At 37.2% G+C, this 27663-nt stretch overlaps 1 protein-coding gene across 1 annotated transcript in view; it reads left to right on the top strand.

Annotated features, from left to right (window-relative positions):
* Nucleotides 1-10274, top strand: part of phldb1b (pleckstrin homology-like domain, family B, member 1b) — a 75533-nt gene extending 65259 nt beyond the window's left edge. The window contains exons 22-24 of the mRNA XM_058414454.1: nucleotides 1620-1839; nucleotides 3239-3324; nucleotides 6774-10274. Of these exons, the coding sequence (XP_058270437.1) occupies nucleotides 1620-1839; nucleotides 3239-3324; nucleotides 6774-6914 (447 nt within the window). The 3' untranslated portion in view covers nucleotides 6915-10274. The remainder of the gene's footprint in view (nucleotides 1-1619; nucleotides 1840-3238; nucleotides 3325-6773) is intronic.
* Nucleotides 10275-27663: the final 17389 nt, after the last annotated feature.

Here is a 27663-nt window from a genome sequence, read left to right on the forward strand (position 1 = left end):
GCGTCTGTAAAGCAGCTACCTGTAATGCCAGCGTCAGTATTGTATCAGCGCGGCTCCGTGACGGGGATGTGAGGTATTTCCCAGCAGCGTTTGTCAATGTTTACCCGGTGTTACGACTCCTTACTGTTTCATACTCAATAAATACAACTTTCAGTGAAGTTACAGAGAAACGAAATTCTATAACTTCTATAAATTCTATGAATATTCTATAACTATACTCGCCTTGACGAGGCATGAACAAGACAAAGGTCGTCTTTTAATTCAACAAAAATTATATAAAGTGGAAATATGTGGCTTGAATCTATTCAAATTCTTTACCTAAACCTATTTCTAGGCACAATTGACTTTCTATAGTTTAAAAATGTTATAGATTAGATATATCGATATTATCTTAACAGATCTATCTGATCTTTATAATCATAGATTTGATTTTAATAGTAGTAATGTTATTACATAGTAGTAATAATGTTATATAGTAGTAATAATCGTTTAATAATACTGTAATAAGCATAACATTTAATGTGGGCTGCAGAAAATGGAAGCAAAATGAATTGCTGTGGCAGAATTGAAATCATCTTCATTCTGTATTCTTATGTCGGGTATCAAAACACATTAAATCTGCGATTATTATTATTATTATACTCATTTTTAAGAGATGGACTCTAATAGCCAGTTTGAGAGAGCTGCTTGTTGTAAGGATGTCTTTTCCTTTGTTTATATTTATATATTTTTTTAAGTGTCACTGGTTTTATATATGTATGTGTGTGTTAGAGTTTCTTTAGAGTATTCCTGATATATATTTGTTTTTGCTCTGAAATGTGAAATATTGAACCAATACATACAGTAATGTGTTCTCACACACACACACACACACACACACACACACACACACACTGGAAATTGATAAAATACATAGAAGTGGAAAAGCTCATACAGAGGACACTGATGTGATGTAGACAATCAGTCATACAAAGAAGAGAGAAAACACACACACACTTAATTAAATCACAATTAATTAATACAAACAGTACTATTATAAGTGTTTCAAGTGTGTGTGTGCTTGAGACAAGTATATGTATATTAATGTGTGTGTGTTTGCATACACACAAAAACGAAAGACAAATTTCGCATTTTCTTTGCTTTATTGTCAGTTTGGCTCTTTGTATGACTCTGGTGTCACATCAGTGTCCTTTGGATGTGCATTTAACTTTCATCACCTAGAGTTTGATCTGTGTGTGTGTGTGTGTAAGACCTACAAGTATAGATTCTGTAAACGTATTTTCCTAAACATACGTCACTTAAAAGTCCATTAAAAATTGGCCCGGAACAGTTTCTGGAAATTTCCTCTAGTCACCGGTTTCACGGCAGTGGCAGCTCGGTGAGAACGGCGTCGGAGGAGACTTTAAACCTCCGTTCAGGGTTTGTAGTGAGGAGTTTGACGCCCCAGGGGAAGACGGCTTTTTGTAGTGCGTCGTCCTTAGACACTTCAGTTTATTCACAAACAAAAAGTCTTTTTCTTAGAGTGCAGAGCTGAGGTGTAATCTTCATCACGGAGAATCTGCCAGATTGAGACAGATCTGTGTGTAAAAATAGATCTTTCTTTTCTTTTGGCTCAAAAGGCTCGGCCCATGACGCGCTACCTGCCCATCCGCAAAGAGGAGTTTGACCTGCGCTCGCACGTGGAGTCGTCGGGTCACAACGTGGACACCTGCTACCACGTCATCCTGACGGAAAAGATGTGTAAGGGCTACCTGGTCAAAATGGGAGGAAAGATTAAATCGTGGAAGAAGCGCTGGTTCGTCTTCGATCGCCTCAAACGCACCTTCTCCTACTACGGCGGTAAGTGTTCGGCTCTGTACATGAGCCTTAAGCCTGGATGATGAGAGCCTACCGTTTTGAATCCATTTTGTTGGCCAAGTTAAGATATCACTTACGAGAAATTTGACTTGGCAGCAAAAGGAGAAGCGGAAAAGTAGAGAGGAAGGAAGCAAATTAAGCTCAGAAAAGTGAAATAAATGAATGAAGGATTTACAGTATTTTACAACATTTAGATTTTTTTCCCCCAGTTTTTTTTAACATGAATTATAAGACATCTTTCTCAAGAGCTCGGTCCTGGCATAGTGAAGCTAGCGTGGGGGGATGCAGTAATTAGCGGCGGCTTTAGCTCGGGGAAGGCTGCTGTGGTTTCCGATAGCCTCGGGATAGCTCGAGGCATACAAATATCCAGCAGCTCGTCCGCGTTCTGTATGATGCTGATGAAATCGAGCGCAATGCTGTGGAAATTCTGTTTCACACTCAGCCGTCGTGCTCAGCAGGGATAGCGGTTTCTACCCCTAATGGTTACACAGGCAAAAAAGATGGCGCAAACTCAATAACAGGGCTGGATTGCTGCCTCCCATATCGCTGCCTCTGAGGACAGTCTAGTTTTTACCCCTTGTTTTATTTTTTATTTTTCCTTTTATTCTTCACCTCCAAATCAACCATGTTCGATATTATCCTAAGTGGAATAATTAAAAGAACTGATTTTTGCATCATGAACAATTTAGGGCTAGTTTTCTCCTCTTTAAAAAAAAAAAAAAAAGAAAGAAAAAGAAAGAAAAATTATTAAAAAATAAAAATTTTTAAAAAAAATTAAGGCGTATATTGTTCTCTGGAGATTGTGTAAAAAAAAAAATGTTTTGACCGTGTTGGAGGTAAAAGAATTATGGTTTTTTTTTTTAATGAATTAATTAAAAATAATAGTTATTTATTAATTAATTAATTAATTAATTAATAAATAATAATAATACAACACAAAGGGCAATTTCAGTCTCTGTCACATGACCTCCATCTCTAATTTTCAGTCCCATCTGTACACACACACACACACACACACACACACACAAATATCCCCAGACGAGGCTTTTCCACATCTGTAGAATAACTCTCATAATGTTATAGTACTAATGATTGTCACATTTTATTTATTTTAAATAACTAAAGTATTTATCTCAAAATAAAAAGAGGGGAAAAAGAAGGCAGAAGGTGAACAGAACATTGTCTAGAAATTATTTTATTTTATTTTATTTTATTTTATTTTATTTTATTTTATTTTATTTTATTTTATTTTATTTTATTTTATTTTATTTTATTTTATTTTATTTTATTTTATTTTATTTTATTTTATTTTATTTTATTTTATTTTATTTTATTTTATTTTATTTTTTTGCTCACTTTGTTATTTCTGCCTCGTTCACAGACAAGCATGAGACCAAGCTGAAAGGAGTAATCTATTTCCAGGCCATTGAGGAAGTTTACTACGACCATTTACGCAGTGCAACAAAGGTAAATCATCCAGTTAAGCGCAGAATTTCTCTCTCTCACACACACACACACACACACACACACGGCTGCTGCTGCTTCGGAGAGTTCACACTGCCATCCTCAGTGTAATTGCTGCCTTTTATTATTTTTTATTCTTCCTCATCCTTATTTCATTTCTTTCATTTACTTTCCATAAATTTGTTTCCCGCTTCTTTCTTTGAGCGTCTTTGTATTTATTTGTTTATGTATTTTTTATTTTTGCTCTCTTCACCTTTTCTTTTCTGTCCATTCTTTTTCCCACAGAAAGGATTTTTCACCCTGAACTTGACCAGCGTACGTATTTCCCGACGCGTCCCGCATGCGGTCAAGCCTCCTTTTTTGTTTTTGCCCACAGACAAAACTGAACCGAATTATAAATTCTTTTATTAAAATCCGGTTTTTAATCCACGTCGAAGTGAATTAGTCACAGTCTCCGCTTCGGAGTGATCGTGCCTGTTCCAGATTTTTCCCCCGCTTGGCCGAGGCGTTGGGGCAGGCTTAAGGGCAGGACTGATTGCATGGTGCTAAATTAGGAGAAAAGGGGGGAAAAAATGTTATGATATATTTTTAATCAGATACTTTCAGCGCGTCTGAACTGCTGCCTCTTCAGTTTCACTGTGTGTGTGTGTGTTAATAAGCGTGTACATCATGCTAACTGCATATTTTGTCTGCGTACATGTTTATTTTAAACTCTCGTAAACTTTGTCTATATTCTGTTTTCAATCATGATTATTGTCTAATATTTAAATTATTAATTGTGTATTAATTGTTCATGAAGCTTGCAAATCATGCACCATGTCAATCCTGACCACCGTTTTTATTTATTTATTTATTTTTCTCCAAATTTTTATGAAACTCTCATGAACCCAACAGTGGAAATTGCCTTCACCGAGTAGCAGATATTCAGCACTTCCTTCAAATTTGGCCAAAAAATAATGAGCCTTGGAAGACAACTGTCTTATGCTGTCTTTGGAATTGGATTGCCATTATTTTTCCGGAGAAAAGCCTCGAAACGCTGCCCAGGAAAAATGTCTGCCCAGACAGTCGGGGATCGTGAATGGCAATGTGGTTAAAAAAAAAAATTTAAGGAGAAAATTGTCTTCAGTAACAATATTTGAAATGTAAAGAAGGAAACATTATAAGACAAGCTGTTCATTCTGTAGGTATTAAGCATGTGCCGTATCGTTACTCTGGACATTTCTTCTCCTTATAATTTTTACTGCTTTATCCGTGACATAGTGGTGTGAAGGGACATTTTTACTCGTACCACTGAAAGCGAAACTCAACAGGAGGTCCAAAGTGTTTATTAAACCTTTTTTTTTTCTTTTAATACAGAATGTCACGTCGTATATTAATTTCTGATCCGTTTCTAGTCACGCCGAATGTGGTCCATGAAACTATATACCTATAACCAAAGGGTCGTTCGCTCACCAGGCCTCTCTACAACTTCTGTCTCGAAACATGTTAATAAGGAGAAAGGAAAAAAAAAGCTTGTTAAATTAGAGAGAAATGACAAAATGCAAAATGTCCTCTATCCTGAGGTGGAAACGGTGTGGAAGTCTGCTGCAACGTACTGACACTCAGAACTCCTTATTCATAAATGTTCAATAAACCCTTACAGAAAACCTCACCATATCATTGATTTGACATTAATTTTTATTTATATATATTTATATATAATATATGTAAAATAATGAGACAGAGACAGACAGAGAGAGACCGACAGAGAGACACAGACAGAGGGAGGGAGATTTTGAATCTGTTTATTATTCATCTTATTACGTAGAGTGTCTGTCACTTCTCTGTAGCTGTTACTATGGAAACAGTAACACATTCAAACAAGTGCATTAGATAAGAGTCAGTCAAGTCCAACAGATTTTATTGTCATTTTAACAATATATATAAATAAATACACCGATCAGGCATAACATTATGATGGGTCAAGTGAATAAGACTGATGATCTCCTCATCATGGCACCTGTTAGTGGGTGGGATATATTAGGCAGCAAGTCAACATTTTGTCCTCAAAGTTGATGTGTTAGAAGCAGGAAAAATGGACGAGCGTAAGGATTTGAGTGAGTTTGACGAAGAGCCGAATTGTGATGGCTAGACCACTGGATCAGAGCATCTCCAAAACTGCAGCTCTTGTGGGGTGTTCCCGGTCTGCAGTGGTCAGTATCTATCAAAAGTGGTCCAAGTAAGGAACAGTGGTGACCCGGTGACAGGCTCATTGATGCACCGAAGGCTGATCCGATCCAACAGACGAGCTACTGTTGCTCAAATTGCTGAAGAAGTTAATGCTGGTTCTGATAGAAAGGTGTCAGAACAGGGCATGACGGGTCAGGGATGTTTTGGCAGCGACCAACACAATATTAGGCAGGTGGATATAATGTTATGCCTGATCAGTGTATGTAGCTCGTGCAGGAACAACATTCCTCTAGGACCCTGGTGCTAGATAAAACCCAGAGCTAGAGAAAGTAACTGAGGATGAAGTCAATTAAGTTTCACATTACACAGTTGTACAAACCGGAGACGGTGCTGAAAAGGAGACGGTACGAGACTCTACAGTAGTGTACACAGAACAGCACATGAAACGATGCTTTGGTTGTTAAACACATGACAGCAGCCGCTTACGTCAGAGCTGTGGCACCTGCCTGCCTTCTTTAGACTGATATCTGACTTGACACGTGTTCTCACGTCTTTAATCCAGCCTTCAAATAAACAGGATTCAAAAGGAGGAACGATTAATGTAGAAACTTTTTACACTAGATATCCGTATCATGTATCTTAAATAACCTGAACAGTGTGGGGTTTTTATTTTTGACGTTTATTCGATATTAACATGATCATCATTTAACTGAATATAGTGTGACATGAATAAACTTCAAATAAACTACAGAAGCGACTCCGAGGATGATAAAAACACATGTATAAACAAATCCAAAATAAATGGTCAATTATTTAAAAAAAAAAACATTTATAAATATTAATATTGGAAATTACATCAAAAGATTTCCCATGGATATTTCCAAAAAAGATGTCATTTGGAACAAAGAAGAAGCACAAAAAGAGCCGAGACCATCCTTTACGAATTTGACTCCAGAAGAAGGAAACTGACCCCAATTAAATTGACCACTAAAACTATTTTCCTTAAAGCTGAAAGCAAGTGATCTTTAACAGACCACCCCACACAGCTCTGTATATTACCCCTAAGCACAGCAGCCAGCCTCTCATGGGGCAAAACCACAGCACGTGTTTTTAAACCAGTGTGTTGACCAGCATGACTAACCCTCTGTTTAAACCTGAAGCTGAATTAGCCGCATTGTCCAGCACGTTTCATAGTTATGCTAGCTGATAACGCGTATTAAAACCATAACAGATGCATGGTGATTTCTCTCGCGGCTTATTTCTCTCTTCTGTCTCGCTGCCAGAGTCCCAACCCTTCCCTGACCTTCTGTGTGAAGACCCACGACAGACTGTACTACATGGTGGCTCCGTCTGCAGAGGCCATGCGGATCTGGATGGACGTGATCGTAACAGGAGCGGAGGGCTACACGCAGTTCATGAACTAAAGTCATACGAGGACAAAATGAGGTCAAGCGCTTGCTCCAGGGAAACTTCGAGTGACTTGTCCTCCTGTTTACCGGCTCGATTGATTCCTACTGAGGGAGAAAAAAAAGCCTTTTTCTTTTTCTTTTATATCTTTCCTTTTACTAAGTTGTATATTCAGCTCGGTTGTACAGTTGTCAGACGGTCTTCTACACCTGCCTGGATTTAAAAAGGGATTCCTACAAGATTAAAAAAAAAAAAAACAGAGAAGCAATTAATTGTTGATTGTTTAGGCCAACAGACATCTCTCACTGACATTTTTCTTTTAAACTTTTTTTTTTTGTTATTTTTATTTATTTTTTTGCATAATTTTATTTCCCAACCCATTTTTTATTTATTTATTTGGGTTTTTTTTTTTGCCATTTTTTATTTTTATTTTTTTGCATAATTCTATTTCCCACCCCCCCTTTTTTTTAAAAATTCATTTATTTGTTTTTGTTTGTTATTTTCTGTTTTGTCCCCCCCATAATTTCGTTTTACAACTCCTTTTTATTTATTATTTTCTTTTTTATTATTTTTTTATTATTATCTTTCTTATTATTTTTCCCCATAATTTAATTTTATTTTTTTTAATTATTTTGCATAGTTTTTTTTTTCCCTAACCCCATTTTTTGTTTTTTGTTTTTTTGCTTATTTTTTTAAATTTTTAAATAAATAATTCTTTTTCTTCTATCGTCTCTAGAACTTTCTCCACATTTCGAATGTGGTTGATCCATCTGACTGGCCTTTTTTTTTTTTTTTTAAATATTTAATTTTAATTTTGTTCTTTTTTTCTTCTCCTCTCGTCTCTAGAACCTTCTCCACATTTATCGTGGGAGAGCCAAATGACGTCAAGCCATTCTGAACTTTTTCTTTTTTATATAAATTAAAATGATTTGAACCTCACAATACGAGCGGCTACGGATATTCGGATCGTACCTGTAGTGATGTTTAAAGCAAATGTATCACAGTAGATTTTTTTTAATGAGAATTTTAAGAAAAACGAATACCCAATTTCACAGAAACTAGAACCTCAATCACCAAAGCTCATTGAACAACTGTTTCACCTGCAGTCCTTCTGTATACACCCTTTTTGTTTAACCTCACCTGTATTTACACACACACACACACACACACACACACACACACACACACACACACACACACACTCACTGTATTTGAGAGTCTATTTGCCAAGTCCTGACTTCAACCCCAGCCTTCACTTCTGAAAGGAAGCAGCCATCTTCAGTACACTGCCACCTGAAGGCTCTCGGTGGACGAACATCATTAAACAACAAAACCAACACTAACCAACTTAACCTTCATATAATAATGCAAATCATTCAGTGCCTTGATATTTCTCCACATTTCATCACTGCAATACTGTTGTGAGAAACCTGCAGGACCACGAAAACACCAGAAATACCGTACAAACACTGTTTACTTAAAAATGTATTTTTATTCTCGAAAGAGATCTGTTATTGTGAATATTCATAACGGTTTGCACAAGGCATGCAGTCAGGATGACGGGAAAGTGAGATGTAAACAATTTATCAGCTCCAAAAAGGAAAAACAATCGGAGGTATTAGCTTTTTGGAATGAATAGATGTTGAATTTCTTTATGGAGAGATCAGAATAATAAATCTGTCTTTGCTCATGTTCAACAATGCTGTGATTTAAAAAAAATAATAATAATCTTGTTTGGAAAGTGTTTATAAAATGTTTTTCTATTTTATATTGTTCTATGCGAGCGTTTTCCCCGAAATCCCTCTCTGCATGCATCTAAAATGACACTTCCGATTATTTTGCTAATATTTTTAATTTTTTCTTCTTTTTTTTCTTTTTTTTGGACCCCTCTGGAAATCCGACTCCGTTCAGTGTTTTATTTCTTTTTCAGTGTTCTGTTGTGTGCACATGGAGAACCAAACCGTACTAAGACGCGCCACATGCATACAAAAAAATAATAATAATGATGCATAAATTCTGTTTATCTGTTATTTTGTTCCTAACACACACTTACACATGCTGACACTATGATATAATATGATGGTACTGTTCATGTGGCACTTTAGATGGATTTCATGGAATTTTTTCAGGTTTATTAAAAAAAAAAAATCTATATAGAAATAGAAACCTTTCCGTTCTTTTTGGGGGTTTTTTTTTTTCTTCTCTCTTGTTGAATAAAATAATTTTATGCAGCATTTCAGAAACCACTTGGTTACACAGGAGGCGGTGGGGTGAGAGCTGCGGGGGCTGGAGGGGGGACACAGCCGTGACATCCTCGGTTATTTCGGATCTAACAGAACTGCAGTGACACTATAAGTCATTACCACAGCCCTAATGATTTAATTATTTATTTTTTTAAATTTAATAAAATGAAGTGACGTGTGATATGAAACTTTTATCTCTTCTCGCTCCGGTGCGTCTGAAAGAGCGACGTTTTTGGCGCACACTCTTTGTGCGCACGTGAGGATTGTGGGGGATTTTTTAGCGTGTGAAAGACACTTTTTCTTTTTGTTTTTTATCCTTCTTTTTAATAAGTTGTAAGTTTTTTCTACTCCTGCCTGGATTTAAAAAGGGATTCCTACAAAATTTAAACAAACAAACAACAATTGTTTAGGCCAAAAGACTCACTTTTGACCCCCCCCCCCCTTCATCAAATGACAATTTATTTTATTTTCCCTGCTATCGTCTCTCGAACTTTCTCCAGATTTAGAATGCAGTAGAGGCAAATGACGATTATTTTATTTATTTTTTTTTTAATTTATTTTATTTTATTCTCCCCTTTTCGTCTCTAGAAATTTCTCCACATTTAGAATGTTTTAGAGCCAAATGACTGGACTTTTAGTTGACTGGAGTTTTTGGGGTTTTTTTTCCTCTCATCCCTAGAACGTTCTCCAGATTTAGAATGTGGTAGACTGGATTATTTTATCAGCCCCCCACCCCCCTTTTCGTTTGTAGAACTTTCTCCAGATTTAGAATGTGGTAGAGCCCAAATGACTGGAATTTTTTGTTTGTTTGCTTTTGTTTGTTTTTTTGTTTTTTTCCCTTTCGTCTCTAGAACTTTCTCCACATTTGGAATGCGGTAGAGCCAAATGATGTCAAGCCATTCTGGACTAATTTTTATGATCAATTAAAATGATTTAAATTCCACAATACGAGCGGTATTGTGTATAATAAGAGATTTTTATTTTTTTCCCTCCCATTGTCAGGCACTTTATCTGTTCTCGCTCCGGTGCGTCTCAGAGCGCAGTGGTTTACACTCTTCTGTACACGTGAAGAATGTGTTTTTAGTGTGTAAAAGACAGTATTGTTTACAGAGGGGGAGCATTTTAGCATTTCTAGCGTGTTACAGCACATTTGATGGGCATCTTTTATTTTTCTTATTTATTTAATTTACTACTGGTTCATTTTTTGTTTTTAAGATAAACAATTACATTTGAAGTCATTTAGTATCCTAAACCATGTGAACCACATCACAGCAACAATACTGAGTCCTTTCAGCCCAGTTCTCATGTAGGCGTGTGTGTGGGTGTGTGTGTGTGCGCTTTATACGCTTAAAAAAAGCCTTATAATCTTTCATATAATTTTTTATTAAATGGGGGGAAAAAAATTCCTTATCGTTTCCTGACTGTTAAGCAGGGCTCACTGGATACTGTGGTGATGTTAATATCCCATGAGGCTATTTCTACTACCCAGATGATGAAGATGATGGTTAATATCTCCTGAAACATCATCTAGGAAAAGCTCATTTAGAATCTGAACAAACAGAGGTGTAGGATGTGATGATTAACCGTTACAGTTAATGTTACATAATTAAAAGGGCTGAGCATTTCACTGTAAAGTCGCATGACATGAAAAATTTAATTCCTGCTGATTTGATTAATTATTTCAATTATTGCTATGAGGTTAGTGATATAATTATCTTTCTTTTGATCATCTGCGGGTGTGAAAAGTGGAAAGCCAAGTCGAATGAAACAAAATGAAGCCAGTTAGGCGCCAATTTAATATTTCACTTCAGTTCAGTTTTAGTTGTGCAGGAATTTTAACAATGAACAATTTCACAAAGCAACTACAGTGAAATATATAAATTCAGGATCATACACCGATCAGGTACAACACTGTGAGCAGTGAGAGGTGAAGTGAATAAGACTGATGATCAGTATGATGATGAGTAAATTGGTATTATTATTTCAAAGCATAGGATAACATTTATACTATACTATTCATTACTACAGACAATTCTTATTTAAAAAAATATTTTTTCTTTTGTTAGCGTAGAGCAGATGAAGTTGACATTTTGTTAGGAATATTTTTATTCTTTGTGCACAATTCTATTTTAAATGCCAGTTTAATGCCAATTTTTTGGGGGGTGGGGGGTTGTGTTGTGTTTTTTTTTTTAATGTAAAATGCCTATATTAATGTAGTAAAAAGTATCTTTAAATCAGCTCTACAGCCTGAAGCTGGAAGTACGTCTGTAGGTTTCATTACGTTTATAACACTCTTGCGATTCTAACTATTAAAATTACAGAGAGTGTGGCTAAAAAAAAAAAAAAATCAATCCCGAATATGTCATAAAATATTCAAACCTAATTATAAAAATATAAGCCATAAAAGAAAAGTTAGATATTAGACATGAAATGTGAAACGTTCACAGCTGTGCATTAGTGTATAACACGATTTGTACACAGGTTTGGCGCACCAGTTATTTAGCTCATGTCAGAACTGATCAGGCTTCATCGTTATTCCAGAGAAATAATATCCACCGCTCTCCACCCCATTGTTTAGCTCCATTGTTTACAGATTCTCTACCGAGTCCCTGCGAAGCTCTACGGGCATCAAGAGTCTTGTTGGTGTTTGTCTTTTCTGAGCTCATTCTCTTAAAGTTATACTAAACGTGAGTGGAAAAGGAACCAGCCACTGAAATTAGTACAGAATTTAAACATACACAGATCAGGCATAACATTATGACCACCTGCCTCATATGGTGTTGGTCCCCCTTTTGCTGCCAAAACAGCCCTGACCCATCAAGGCATGGACTCCACTAGATCCCTGAAGGTGTGGTATCTGGCACCAAGATGTTAGCAGCAGATCCTTTAAGATCCTCCATGAGTCCCACCTCACAACTTACAGGACATTTTTGATAGATACTGACCACTGCAGACCGGGGACATCCCACAAGAGCTGCAGTTTTGGAGATGCTCTTATCCAGTGGTCTAGCCATCACAATTTAGCCCTTCGTCAAACTCGCTCAAATCCTTACCCTTGTCCATTTTTCCTGCTTCTAACACATCAACTTTGAGGACAAGATGTTCACTTGCTGCCTAATATATCCCACCCACTAACAGGTGCCATGATGAGGAGATCATCAGTGTTATTCACTTCACCTGGCACTGCTCATAATGTTATGCCTGATCGGTGTATATATATATATATATATATATATATATATATATATATATATATATATATATATATATATATATATATATATATATATATATATATATATATATATACTGTATGTATATATATACTGTATGTATATGTTGACAAAATATTTTATTTTGAAACACTTCATGACATCACATGACATCACTGGCATTACCACATGCCCTTTTTATTTCCTCTTTCCCAGCTTTTCACTCAGCTCTGCAATGCACATAGAGTATAACACTGAGGTCACATTATTTCACATTGAAATCTAACATCTATTATAAACCTCCAGGCTCTCGTTCCTACCCGGAGAAGGTCATCGATGATGTCACAGACCGTGTTTTGTATGCTAGCACTTCCGAGAGAGGCAATGTACTGACCTCTAAACGGTGCCAAACACAGTGGCTCTATTATATTTACTTCCTTCAGCTTTCCCTTTTTGGGAAATCTCTACTCATCTACTCCAGATGGGATAAAACGTTAAAGATGAGCTTGTCAGGAGTGAATTTAATCATCTCTGAAATCAAATCCGTGGCATACGGAATTTTTAAGATAGCCACTAAAGATTTTGTATCTCGCCGCTCCTCAGGCAGAACTGAAGTAGTTGTTTATTGTTTCTCTGACATGAGAAGACTAACAAGTCTATTCTTCTTTCCAGTGGCAACATGAATCTCCATCCTTCAGTGAAAGATTTTCTAACTGGGGTTAGGTGAACAAGTTTCAAACACAGACCTTTAAAGTATCAAATCAGATTAACACAGAAATGTGTGTGATTAGAACATAATAAGGTAGACCTTGGACCTTGCCTTCTGCCCTGAACTTATCATTAGTCCTGCTGAGGCTCCTGGTAAAGCAACATGTACTGACAAGTGTGAGGTTGTACTGAGGTTCAAATCATAATGATCGTGTCTGAGGGAATGTAATAGTCGGTGTGAAAAAGCAGTAAAATCACATACTGTAAGTGCCAGGTGAAGTGAATAAGACTGATGATCTCCTCATCATGGCACCTGTTAGTGGGTGGGATATATTAGGCAGCAAGTCAACATTTTGTCCTCAACGTTGATGTGTTAGAAGCAGGAAAAATGGACAAGCGTTTGTGATGGCTAGACCACTGGATCAGAGCATCTCCAAAACTGCAGCTCTTGTGGGGTGTTCCCGGTCTGCAGTGGTCAGTATCTATCAAAAGTATCCTTTAAGTATCCTGTGGAGGCCCCACCTCAAAACTTACAGGGCTTAAAGGATCTGCTGCTAACATCTTGGTGCCAGATACCACAGCACACCTTCGGGGATCTAGTGAAGTCCATGCCTCGACAGGTCAGGGCTGTTTTGGCAGCAAAAGGGGGATTAAACAGGTGGTCATAATGTTATGCCTGATATGTGTATATATCAATTACATTATCAAAATGTAATATCAATGTGTATATATCAATCAAATTGATATCAAATCAATTACATGCATCAACATACATATGAATATTAATTAAGATTCAAGATTTTTTCTTTGACATAGAGTTTTATAGTTCATTCTAAATTATTATAGCACGTCTCCAGTATTGTGTAGTCTCAAGGAGGTGTTCCTTTAACTGGTTACCATAGTAATAATGATTATCACTGAGTGGGGCAACTAGCTTTCCAAATTGGTTATCGTGTTACTATTTTGGACTGTGATTTGGCATTTATGTAGAAAATTCAGCAGTCGCAGTATACCAAATGATGTGTCGCTCTTTTGGCACGGATCTCGTACGCTACACTGTCTTCGCTCTCATTGGTAGTCCTTGCACCGAGTTGCTCCATATCTGTATACGGTTGCATATGGTAAGTTAAACTTTTTTCAGCATTGTCATGTCACTGGACACGCCCACATCTAGTCTCCATGTCGCCGGATGTCACCATCTCTTATTGGAAACGAATGTCTGGGAGTAGCTGTTTCTCTTTTCAGCTTCTAAGCAAAACCAGCTGAGACTAACAGACTGTTCCTGGTACAAAACTAGTTGACTTGATATAAATCTACACGTGTTGGATCTGCACAGAGACAGTTCTGTATCTGGTAACACCCTGGACCTCTATGTGCTAGTGCAGAGGTATTCTGGGACAAAAAGAAATGCCAGGAAAGGCCTTTTTTTGGTGAGTTTGAGAGGGGTGACAATACACATCCGTAGTAAGGAGTCTCTCTCTCTCTCTCTCTCTCTCTCTCTCTCTCAGAAACATGAGATTATCAAGGATGGTATCTCTATGAAACCATAAAAATGGCTGTGGATGTTCTTTCTTGGATACAGTTAGGACTCCTATTGCACACATGAACAGTTTTGCTCTCCATCAATGAACAAACTGACTTTAAGTTAAAACAATAACGAATTCAAACACTCTTATAAGCTCTTAAATTTCTTTTTAACTGGACTACACAGATCAGGTATAACATTGTGAGCAGTGAGAGGTGAAGTGAATAACACTGATGATCTCCTCATCATGGCACCTGTTAGTGGGTGGGATATATTAGGCAGCAAGTCAACATTTTGTCCTCAAAGTTGATGTGTTAGAAACAGGAAAAATGGACAAGCGTAAGGATTTGAGCGAGTTTGACGAAGGGCCAAATTGTGATGGCTAGACCACTGGATCAGAGCATCTCCAAAACTGCAGCTCTTGTGGGGTATTCCCGGTCTGCAGTGGTCAGTATCTATCAAAAGTGGTCCAAGGAAGTGGTAAACCGGAGACAGGGTCATGGGCGACCAAGACTCATTGATGCACGTGGGGAGTGAAGGCTGGCCCGTGTGATCCGATCCAACAGACGAGCTACTGTTGCTCAAATTGCTGAAGAAGTTAATGCTGGTTCTGATAGAAAGGTTTAAGCCCCTTAACAAACTATGCACACCATACTTTTTCTCTTAATAGCAAAATTTTGAACCTGGTGGTCACAAGACAAACCAGAATATCAGAGATTTATGTTACTGAGTGTGGTCTGGGTGGCACTGTGGTGCAGGAGAAAGCATTTCTGTCTCAATTCTCCACGGCTCCATCCTAAGCTTACTGTCTGTGTGGAGTTTCACATGTTCTCCCTGGGTCTGCATGGGTTTCCTTCAGGTTCCCCAGTTTCCTACTTCCCTAAATGCTGTGAAAGTGTATTACAAATGTGCATGTGCGCAGTATCTCTTCTGGTGTGTATCCTTACCTTGCACCCAGCGTTCCTCAATCTACTTCAGCCCTGATCAAGATAATGCACTTATAGATAAAGATGATGAATGCGTTTTTGTCTTTGTAGGACAACAAAGAGACAATGATACCATGAATTACTGCCATTCTTCTCAAAAAAGCAAGAGTATATCTGTGTTTATCTGTATGAGTAAAGGAGAAATGAGCCTGCAGTAGAAAAGAAATCGAAGAATCCCTTTAAAATGTCACTCACGGCCTGCAGAAACATTTTTTTCAGCTTGTAGCTGACCGGCAGTTTGACACTCATGATTGCCGTGTTGGGTCTTGTTCTGCTCCTGTGTACCAGCTTTCATCATGTACCACTTCAGAAATCCCATTCCAGTTTTAACAGTGTTATAAATAATTAAAACGCATGTACTGTATACCAAAGAATAATGTAGACTTTGCCATCTGCCCTGAGCTTATCGCTGAGACTCCTGGTAAAGCAACATGTACTGACAAGTGTGAGGTTGTACTGAGCTTTAAATCATAATGATCGTGTCTGAGAGAATGTAATAGGGACTGTAATAGTGGGTGTGAAAGGGAGAAAAAAAACACACATACTATAATCCGAGACTTAATTCAGTAATTATGTATAAAGAATAAAAATTTTTCCATGGACATTCATATCAGAATATTAATTGAGATTTAGGATTTTTTTCCTGGTCATGTACGCACTCGTACACAGTATACAACATGCAGTGAAATGAAAACCTGGCCACTCCTCATTATACTGCGCAGAGAAATAAATGAAATTTAGAAAGATAAAAAAAATCAAATCAAATCAAATAAAAGATTATAGAAATAAGATGAGGAAATAGAATGTGATGTTTCACAGGTTAGAAGTTAAAACTAAGTTTATGAAGAAATAAATAATAAGAAGAAGAAGAAATAAGAAGAGGTAACAGAATATGGTGGTCAATATGTTAGAAGTATAACTGAGTTTAAAAAGAAATGAATAGAAATAAAAAAAAGAGGAAATAGAATATGATGTCCAATAAGTTAGTAGAAAGTAGAAAGCTAAGTTTAAAAAAGAAAAAACAATAGAAATAAGAAGAGGGAAATGGAATATGATGGTCAATAGGATAAAACTAAGTTTATAAAGAAATAAATAAGAAGAAGAAGAAATAAGAAGAAGTAACAATATGATTTTCACTATGTTAGAAGTTAAAACTAAGTTTAAATAAGAAACCAATAGAAATAAGAAGAGGTAACAGAATATGGTGGTCAATATGGTAGACGTATAAGTGAGTTTAAAAATAGAAACCAATAGAAATAATAAAAAGTAACAAGGGAAAAGCCAGAAGCAGAAGAAGAAGAAGAAGAAGAAGAAGAAGAAGAAGAAACGGAAATAGAATACGATGTTCAATGTGTTAGAAGTTAAAACTTGCAGTGTGCAGAATGACAATTAAGTAAATGAGGGTTTTATGGGGATCCTAAGAACAAGGGACCTGTAAGTCCCTCAAGTCCCCAGGTTTCATGGGAATATATTAGGGTGACGAAGGACAATACAATTCAACAAACTCCTTTTTAATAATAGGTCTGTCCTCGTTCCAGGAGACTGGAGAGTAGAAAATACTACTGCAAAAAAAAAAGAAAAAGAAGAAGAAAAAGTAAGAGTTACAATGCTACTGTAAATGTAAATGTACTGTACATATCAAAACAATGTGCTAATATGAGATTCTAAACTGAATTGAAATACACTGCATGATTCAATACTCGGCAATCTCCCTTTAAATGAATCCCTTTAAATCGATCCAGACATATTGTATAGACTGAGACTGGCGAATCTGTCTGCGCTGGTTACTCCTTACACCGTTAATACTCCGGCTGGGGCGGATTGATCTGGGGCAAATAGTAAGTGAGCAACGAGAACGCAACACATTCAGCATCTGTGTAGAGAGAAAGCTGCCAGAGGCATTTTTCTGTTGAATCAGACTCTGCACAATGCTTCAGGCATAGCCTATACCTTACAGGGGAAACTGTGGGGCAGAAAGCAGAAACAGGAGTTCATAAGAGCTGGTGTCGACTTCCATAGAGACCCATATCCTCCTGACTGACCCAAAGGCCTTAGTGTTAAGCGGGATCATTTCATATTTAATGTGATACGATAGGCAGGTGAAGATATTTTTTAAAATCTATATGGCTGCCTGTTAATATCATGAGTTGGTTAAAAATGCTGTTTTGAGTACTGGTTTGAGGAACATGATGAAGATGACCTCCAAATTCCCCAGATCTCCATCTGATCCAGTATCTGTGGGATGTGCCGGACATTCAAACCCGATCCACAGAGGTTCCACCTCACAACTTAAAGGATCTGCTGCTAATTTCTTGGTTCCAGATACCATAGTACACCTTTAAAGGTCTTGTGGAGTCCATGTCTGGACAGGTCAGAGCTTTTTTGGAGGCACAAGTGGACCTACATGAGATTAGGCTTGTGCTTTTAGTGTTATGGCTGATTGGTGTATAACGGGTTTCCTCCCATCTTCCAAATACAAGCTGATATGTAGATTGGCATCTCTAATTTGTCACTAGGTGTGAATGAGCATGAGAATGTGTGTGTGTGTGTGTGTGTGTGTGTTGATAATGATGAAGTGTCATCCAGGGTGTATCCCTGCCTCGTGGAAGAATTTGTATCTTGCTAACTTGACAGGACGACTAGCGGATTTAAGGTTCAATATTTCAGTGTGTAAATTAAATTTCCTCGTCATGCCACATTAGCTGATTTAATTCTATAAAAATGATTAATTCGGGCTATTTCCTGTTACAGAATTAGCTAATTACCTAAAGCTAGGCATCCTGTCAAGTTAGCAAGTTGCATATTCTTGCACAAGGCAGGAATATACCCAGGATGACACTTCATCATCTCTCTATCTGTCTCTGTCTCTCTCTCTGTCTCTCTCTCTCTCTCTCTCTCTCTCTCTCTCACACACACACACACACACACACACACACACAGACACATTCTCACACTGTTCACACCCAGGGACAAATTAGAGATGCCAATCTACATACCGGCTTGTATCTGTGATGTGGAAAGGAAACACTACGGACATAGTGAATATATAAAACTGTAAATGAAAACAATAAATCAATAATCAATTTTCAATAATGTATACGACAATGTACTTCTATCTAATCTCAACCCTGACAGATTAAATAATTTACGTATTGGATGACATTCAGAAACATTTTTATTTTTCAGAGAATTTGAGTTTTAGATACAAGATCATTCATATTTTTTAAAAATATATATTTTTAAGCTATTTATGAATTTTGTTAAATATTTTATCTTAATGTAATGTAGAATGTTTGCGTTCCAGTTATTGGTTATTAGTCTTAAATGATCGGCTATAATTTTATAACATCAAATTTTATTATTATAAATTGAAATCTTCATTACAAACTCATATATCCAGGGGTCAGCTTAATAAACAGTCAATTAATCAATTAGTCATTATTTTATAATTTAAGATTTGTCTGTTGTACACTGATCAGGCATAACATCCTGAGCAGTGAGAGGTGAAGTAAATAAGGCAGATGATCTCCTCATCATGGCACCTGTTAGTGGGTGGGATATATTAGGCAGCAAGTGAACAAGTTGATGTGTTAGAAGCAGGAAAAATGGACAAGTGTAAGGATTTGAGCGAGTTTGACCAAGGGACGAATTGTGATGGCTAGACCACTGGATCAGAGCATCTCCAAAACTGCAGCTCTTGTGGGGTGTTCCCGGTCTGCAGTGGTCAGTATCTATCGAAAGTATCCTTTATATCCTGTAAGTTGCAAGGTGGGGCCAGTGGAGTCCACAGTCCTTACAGGACTTAAAGGATCTGCTGCTAACATCTTGGTGCCAGATTCCACAGCACACCTTCAGGAATCTAGTGGAGTCCATGCCTCGATGGGTCAGGGCTGTTTTGGCAGCAAAAGGGGGCCCAACACGATATTAGGCAGGTGGTCATAATGTTATGCCTGATCAATGTTCATGATTAATAAAACAAATTCAAACAGCAAGAGAAAACAAAAACTGTATACAATTATTTAAACAAACAAACAAAGCACTACAGTTGCTTCTAACCAAAGTACTGAAATGTGCCTAGGATTAAATCTGACATTAGGTCTAATTTTGCAGCAGCTACATCAGTGGCACTATGTGTCTGCAATGCTGAAGGAAGTGACTGAGAGTGAAAATGATGTGAATTTCACATTGGTGTATCGATATGTCAATTTAACATTACAAAGGTATCATACACACCATCAGCCATAACATTAAAACCACCTGCCTAATACTGTGTAGGTCTCCCATGTGTCACCCAATCAACTCTGACTCTGAGCTCTAAAAGTGTACTGTGGTTTCTGGCACCAAGACATTAGCAGCAAATCCTGTAAGTTGTAATGTGGAGGCTCCATGCTTTGTCCAGAACATCCCACAGATACTCGATCAGAATGAGATTCGTCAACACCTTCAACTTGTTCAAATCATGTTCCAAAGGCACTTTAAGCATCCTGATGTCAGCATTATGGAACATTGTTGTCATTAAAGGGTGCACATGGTTTACAACAGTGTTTAGGTAGGTGCTATGTGTCAAAATACCATCCACATGAATACCAGGATTTAAGGTTTCCCAGCAGGACATTACCCAGAGCATCACATTGCCTTAGCTGACTTCTCTTTCTCTTATGTGTCCTGGTGTCACCCACATGCACCCAGCCTTCCACATGATGTAAAGGAATTGCTCCATGGTCTAGTCCTGATGCTCACATGCTCATTCTGTGGTGGACAGGAGACAGCATGAGCACTGACCAGTCTGCAGCTACGAAGCCTCATACACAGCAAGCAGTAATGCAGTGATGTGTTCTGACTCCTTTCTGTCATTGCCAGTAATAACTATTTCAGTAGTTTGTGCTGCAGTAGCTCTTCTCTGGGATCTCGGCACCATTTTTGGTACTGACCACTGCATACCAGGATCACCCCACAAGATATGCTCTTTGGAGATTGCCTTGACCCAGTCATCCAGCCATCACAAGGTGGCCCTTGTCAAAGTTGCACAGATCTTTACGCTTGCCCATTTTTCCTGCTTCTAACACATCAACTTGACCATAGAACTGACCGTTCACATGCTGCCTAATATTTCCTATACAGACAGATCACTTCACCTTTCAGTGGTTTCACACACACACACACACACACACACACAATATTCAATGTTATTATATGATACGGAATAATTATTTGTTTGCATTATATTTTATAACGCATAATTGAATAATATTTACAATATAGAGCATACATTATTATTTTTCAATATTTTACAAGTATTTACTTGTCCTTTTAGATACATGTTATGATTTTAATTAGCTTGTCCGAATTTAAATTTCACCCTTATTTTTCTGTACATCAGGTTTTCTATGTGATGAACATATATTACACTGTCTCATTTATATACAGTGAAGACAGGAAATGTGCAGCGGTTGCTTTTTTCCTTATTAAATATAATCATAAATATTGTTCATTTTTGAAACCCTTGCAGATTTCATATGTCCAATTCCACACGTCCAGTGTACTGCTTGCTAAATAATTTATAATTCCCTTCCCAAAAAATAGCGAATTAAAGTGTTGGGCCATTTGTTATGCAGCAATAAGCGTTGTTGTTTCCAGTTTAAGGCTGACGAGGTTATGGTAGGTTCAGCTGAGGTGACTTTCCTAGCAAGTTGTTCCACGCTTTCATGGAGTTACACTGGCTCATGCAACGCTACCTTCAAATTTTGCTGAAATAACAGCCATGTTATGTTGCTTTCCAAACAAGACGAGAGTTATTTCTTTATTTATGCAACTCTGCCCAGATTGCTGGGGTGTGATGCTTATTTTGAAGCTGCCACAAGAACAGCATACAGTGTATACTGACTATAACAGTACATCACATAACAGTTTATCAACACATGATAACTAGATAGATAGATAGATAGATAGATAGATAGATAGATAGATAGATAGATAGATAGATAGATAGATAGACAGACAGACAGACAGGCAGGGAGATAGCAGGGTAAACAGAGAGTCAGAAAGATAGACAAACAGTTGGATAGAAAGATAGATAGATAGATAGATAGATAGATAGATAGATAGATAGATAGATAGATAGATAGATAGATAGCAGGGTAAACAGAGAGTCAGAAAGATAGACAAACAGTTGGATAGATAGATAGATAGATAGATAGATAGATAGATAGATAGATAGATAGATAGATAGATAGATAGATAGATAGATAGATAGATAGATAGAAGACAGAGAGATAGGAGGGTAGACAGAGAGTCAGAGAGAGACAAATATAGATAAAAATAGATATTACTACAGGCTGGAAATTATTTCAAATATTTATATTATTTTATACATGAATACAGAACAATATGTTACGACTTAAACTTCAGTAGATATTATTATTATTATTATTATTATTATTATTATTATTAATAATAATATATAATTTATATACTTATGTATCCTGTGATCTGTCTGTCTATTTGGAAAAAAGGGTGCTTACTCCTGAAGGGAATTGCTCTAAAAGGTGTGTTTTAATCTGGTGTGACCTGAATCAGAGGACCCTGAGATCCTTTCTCCCATGCTGTAAGAGTGAAGACACTTCCATTAATTATTAATCATTAAAAAATAAAGAAAGATCCTCGTTTATGGCCTCAAGTTCATACTTACCACAGGAAGGGATGCACATCATAGTACAGGTATAGCAGCAGGATAAACCTAGAGATATATGGGATTGTTGTGGGTAGAACTACTTGGAGACCATGGCGCTGCCTTTGAGCTCCATCATGGAACATCTAATGGCTCCAGAAGGAAGGGGAAAGACCCTATAGTGAATGAAAGCTCACGGTTTCACAACTCCATTTGACTATATACAATTATAGAAAGGCCATTATTTCTAATCACTCTCCGGCGTCACCCAGATGATTCTCTTTTGAGTCTGATTCATGGTTCATGATTCATGAGTCTGATTCATGGTTTCTTCCTCATATCATCTCAGAGGGAGTTGTTCCTTGCCTCAGCCTGGCTCATTAAGAATAAAATAAACTGAATTTTGAACTTTGTTATTTTTCTTCGGAATTTTTATGTCTGTAAAGCTGCTTTGAGACAATGTGTGGTGCTATACAAATTAAAAAATATTTCGCATGGGTGTTAATATTTGGTTATCCTCAGGTTAACTTTATCTACTGTTACTGAAACTGAGACTCAAGAAGTCCATTCCTCCTTAAATCACGCCTTTCATTCCTTCTCCTATGAGACTTGCCTTTTAAAAGCGCCAACATGCTCTTTACAAACTTATTACACTCGGTACATTACATCTATAAATGCTCTACTGTAAGAAAAGTCACTCATCGCTTCATCCCCATATGTTACACACACTATTGCTGCTGCACCACTCACACACTTTGTACTGTTTATTGTGTTGTACACTACTACTATTACACTTTATATACAATGCTCACCTCATACTCGGTATATTGTGGCCTTTATTCAATTTTCTTCTGTATAGCATTGTCTCTAAATTAAATGTATAGTGCAGTTATTTTATGTCTGTAATTTCGAGGGTCACCATAAACCACTAGTGTGTGTGTAAAAACATACTTGTCCAATAAACCTGATTCTGATTCATCTCTCTCATTCCCACCCATGATGAAGGTGTAGTTAAATAAAAATGTCTTATTCGGCTGACCTCCTTTTCATAGAATCACATGGCAGTTAATTTCTTCAGAAATGCAGCTGTAACATGTGCTTACTGAGAAAAAAAATACAAGGAAATCATAGTATGTCAATCATCATATTCAGCCACAAAGAGTGTTTTCGCCATCAGCTCAGGATTCCTTCAACGCCCACAGACCCCCCCACGAGCCTCGTTCAGTACTCTACCCCATATACCCCATATGATCGGGAAGCTCTGCAGATACACATGTTTAGCTCAGCAGAGCTGTCAACAGCTGTCCAATTTAGAGCAGTGTGTGTGTTTTCTATGCTTGTCAGAATATGCTTGAGATTCTCACAGTATTCAGAACACAACTGCACACTCCATTTGACCCGGCAGGTCGATCGGGATGAATTTTCTCGCTTAGATGAAACGGCTGCTTGACTTCAGATACAGAACAGAGCTAAGCTAAGCTTCTGACTGCTCAAAGCACAGTATATTTTGTCCATAAAGATAAATTCTGCTTTCTGAACACTTTACATATTAACAAATTTAATTCAATTTTATTTTTGTATAGCACTTTTAACATTGTCAGAAAGCAGCTTCAATGGAATTCAAGATATAATGTATAAATTTATCCCTAATGATGAAGCCAAAGGAGAGGATGGGAAGGAAAAATGCCCTGAGACGAAAACAGTCAGTTTGAAATGATTAGATGGCTTTGTAAAAAATTAGACATATATACATATTATATATATTACTATGGGCTGTAAATTATTTGAAATATTTATATTATTTCATACATGAATACAGAATAAAATGTTATTATTATTATTATTATTATTATTATTATTTATGTCTGCTAAATAAATTAATTAGATGTATTTATCTTAAATATTAACAGTAACCTAAACTATTTTTATAAGCATGTGCGGGTATAGTCAGTGTTCTAAACTAAAAACCTGGTTTATCAGCCTGGCCAAAAGCGCCGCAGGAGCAGAGTCCTCGTGGATGTAGGGAGAAAAAAGTAAGAAGCATTCTGATAAGCAAAGAATTTCTAGGCTTATTTTAAATGCTGCTCTGACCCTTAATGAGTCAGTAGCAAAATAAATAAATTAATAAATAAATTAATTAATTAATTAATAAACTTTAATGAACAATTTGAATAGAAAAAATTAAAATACATGCCTGATAAATATTTGAGTTCTGTAGAATTTTATACCAGGAATCTGAAGCAAAATCTGAAAGCTGATATAAAAGGTACAAGAGTTAAATTACAAGGAGGCGTGGGTTGTGTTACCTAAAACCATTTGTTATAAATAATATCTGTAAAAAAATTTAAATAAAATAAACAAACAAACAAACAAACAAACAAATAAATAAATAGAGCCACTGAAATGTTACTCGATTCTTTTTTATATTAATTATTTTATTTTATTTTTCCTCATCTAATTATCAGATACATTTTACTTATTACTATGAATCTATTTTCCTTATTGAAAAGCATCAGAAAAGCTTTTTATTTATTTATTTATTTTATTTTATTTTTTTACATTTTTTTCACAGGTTTTTTTAGACAGATAATTGCTGCATAATTTTTGGTCTTTGGAGTCAAATGATCTGCAACACTTTTCCGGCAAAAGAATTCCAGCCGGTTTTCATCGGAGTGTAAATTAAAACAACACAGCTCCTTTTTTTCCACACTCATTGACTTTTAAATGCTAAATCTAAATACAATAAGCGTCAACATTTATACAATTCTTGCTCTAATGGTATCAGGAACATCTAGCATTATTTGTGCTGTATACTGCTACAGCTAGGGGAAGATTTCAAGGGTTCAGATAGGTTGCCTGTAGCACTGAAAATTCTTCCTTTGCTTATTTTCATTTTCACAGTATGGTGTCGATGCGGCCCATAATCTCTCTCTATAACCACAAATACAGACACACACACACCACAACTCATCAATCAACATGTATCAACATGAAGCAATGCACATAGACTAGACTGAAACATGTTTAATATACAAATGATCATGTAGAATAAAAATAGCTTCTCGAAACCCGTTTCTTATAATTGGGTTATGTTGAAAGTATGGCATTAAAGTATGATAAACATTAAGCATATTGGGATCCCAAGTAGACGGGAAGACTTCCTTTACAAGGCTGGGAAAAGACCTGGTATAAATGTGCCTGCTGGGTATGATGCAACAAACTTTTGTTTGTTAATAGTATGTAGAAACAACAGAATTGTAGATTTGCAGAAGTATTTGATAAGTCACTCCCCATTAAAATGAAGCTGACCATCATCTTGTAAGTAATGGACTGGGAAAGGGTCAGACTAACAAAGAAGGCCTGGAAGGGATCAGTGGGGTCAGTAATGGGGGCTACTCCAAATGAGCTCTGACTGACCATTTAATGATGTATTGACAGCTTATCTCTAGAAATGCTCGTAAGCCACATTAATACGGGATGGGAAGACTCATGAATCATGCTGTAGTATGACTGATACACACCCGTCTGTTATATGATCCTAAAAGTCTCTGGGAAGAATTTATGGATCGTATCATATCATGAACTAGCTCCGCCACTTTTTACTCCCATAGACTCTTTTTGCACATTAAGTAAATCTGTCGGTATTTGGAGCATTTTGCTTTTTGAAATATCATTCCCATGTCATTTTCAGAGTGTATTCCCACCTCATGCCCAGTGTTCCCACGACAGAACGATTCTGAATCCATCGCAACACTGGCCATAATAAAGCAGTTCATGAAGGTGAATGAATGAATGAATGAATGAATGAATGAATGAATGAAGTCATTATAAATATGCTGTAGAGAGACTTCTGGTCTTTCTAACATTCTCACCTGTAAATAAATGAACTCCTTAGAACCTACACCAATCAGGCATAACATTATAACCGATCCAAAATCAGTACAATAAATAAAATTTATCAATACAACCATGGTTCTGTGGACACTGGATAACTGCAAGGATCAGTGCCCAAGAACTTCAACAAGGTTATGAAGTGACAAAGGCAGAGTAGATACCATTATAGCTACTGGCTGAGTATTTTTCAGGTTGGCAGCATTTTGGAATGACAGGGATCCCTGCTGATTATCCGGTGTTGAAAGAACCACAGTTATGTCCATAAATAGCATTGAGATGGTGTCTAACACCTGGATACTCCCCTGTCACCACCAATTCACCTATTACCAACTGGGCAGATGATCACGGTGCTTACAGTACTAAGAGGGGTGATGTTGACCTTGGAAAAAGTGGAGAGGTTCACAGCAGCGCTCAGATAGCTCAGTCCTCTGGGAGCACCCATGGAGATTTAATGCTTCTTGTTTGAATGGTATGTCATGGTAGGGGCTGAGGGTCCAGTCCAATCATGGGCTGAGGGTGACATTATCTGACATTATCATTAGAAAGGAGAGCACCATGTAACACCGTGACACATGAATCACAACTAGTCGAATGATCAAATTGCTATATAAACAACAAATTTGGGTGAAATTCTCTCTGATATCAGTCAGCCACCAAAACATGAAAAACAGTGCTATGACATATTTCAATCACAGATCAACCACCTCTATGGATTTAAATGGAGAGGTCTGAAGAGGAGGTCTTGATGAAGTATGGTGTATGGATATGCCAAAGTCCTTTCAGAAGCATGATGATCCTATGAGCTCCAGGTGAGGTGGCATTCACTGTGCTGTGATGATGTGAGACAAAATGGCTGCCACTTACAATTTCACTGTACATTTACATTGTTGTCTTATTTGTCACATACACACTACTGCACAGTGAAATTCTTTCTTCACATATCCCATCCTTGGGGGTTGGGGTCAGAGTGCAGGGTCAGCCATGATGCAGTGCCCCTGGAGGAAGGGAGGGGTGAGGGCCTTGCTCAAGGGCCCAACAGTGGTTGGAGCTTGGCTGAGCTGGGGCTTGAACTCTGATCTTCCGGTCAGGGCCATAACCACTTTTTCTCTCATTTTATACCACTGAGCAATTGAGGATTAAGGGCCTTGCTCAGGGGCCCAGTAATGTAGTCCAACACCTTAACCACTATGCTTCCAACATCCCAACACTGTAGACAGAGACTTGCACATTGAGTACTTTGGGCACTAGGCAGGGCACCAAGTCCAATCAATGGGGTGCACACAACCTGACTGTGTACCAGGGGCCCTAGCAATCAGGATCACTTCTCAAACTGCTATTACACAGCATTCTAATGGTCTAAGTCAAACCCACATCCACAGATGATTTGTCTGTGGCGTCTTCTTAATCTGCAAAATGAATTTTGAACAGAGAGATCCACATCTCATCCACTAGGAATAGTAGCAGTGGGAACCAGTGCCATTCTGGAGCCTTTACTGGCTTTACCACCAGTGGATTCTCCTCTGTACAATGA

Source organism: Hemibagrus wyckioides, linkage group LG17, assembly GCF_019097595.1.
Source record: "Hemibagrus wyckioides isolate EC202008001 linkage group LG17, SWU_Hwy_1.0, whole genome shotgun sequence".
In the NCBI taxonomy this organism is placed as follows: domain Eukaryota; kingdom Metazoa; phylum Chordata; class Actinopteri; order Siluriformes; family Bagridae; genus Hemibagrus; species Hemibagrus wyckioides.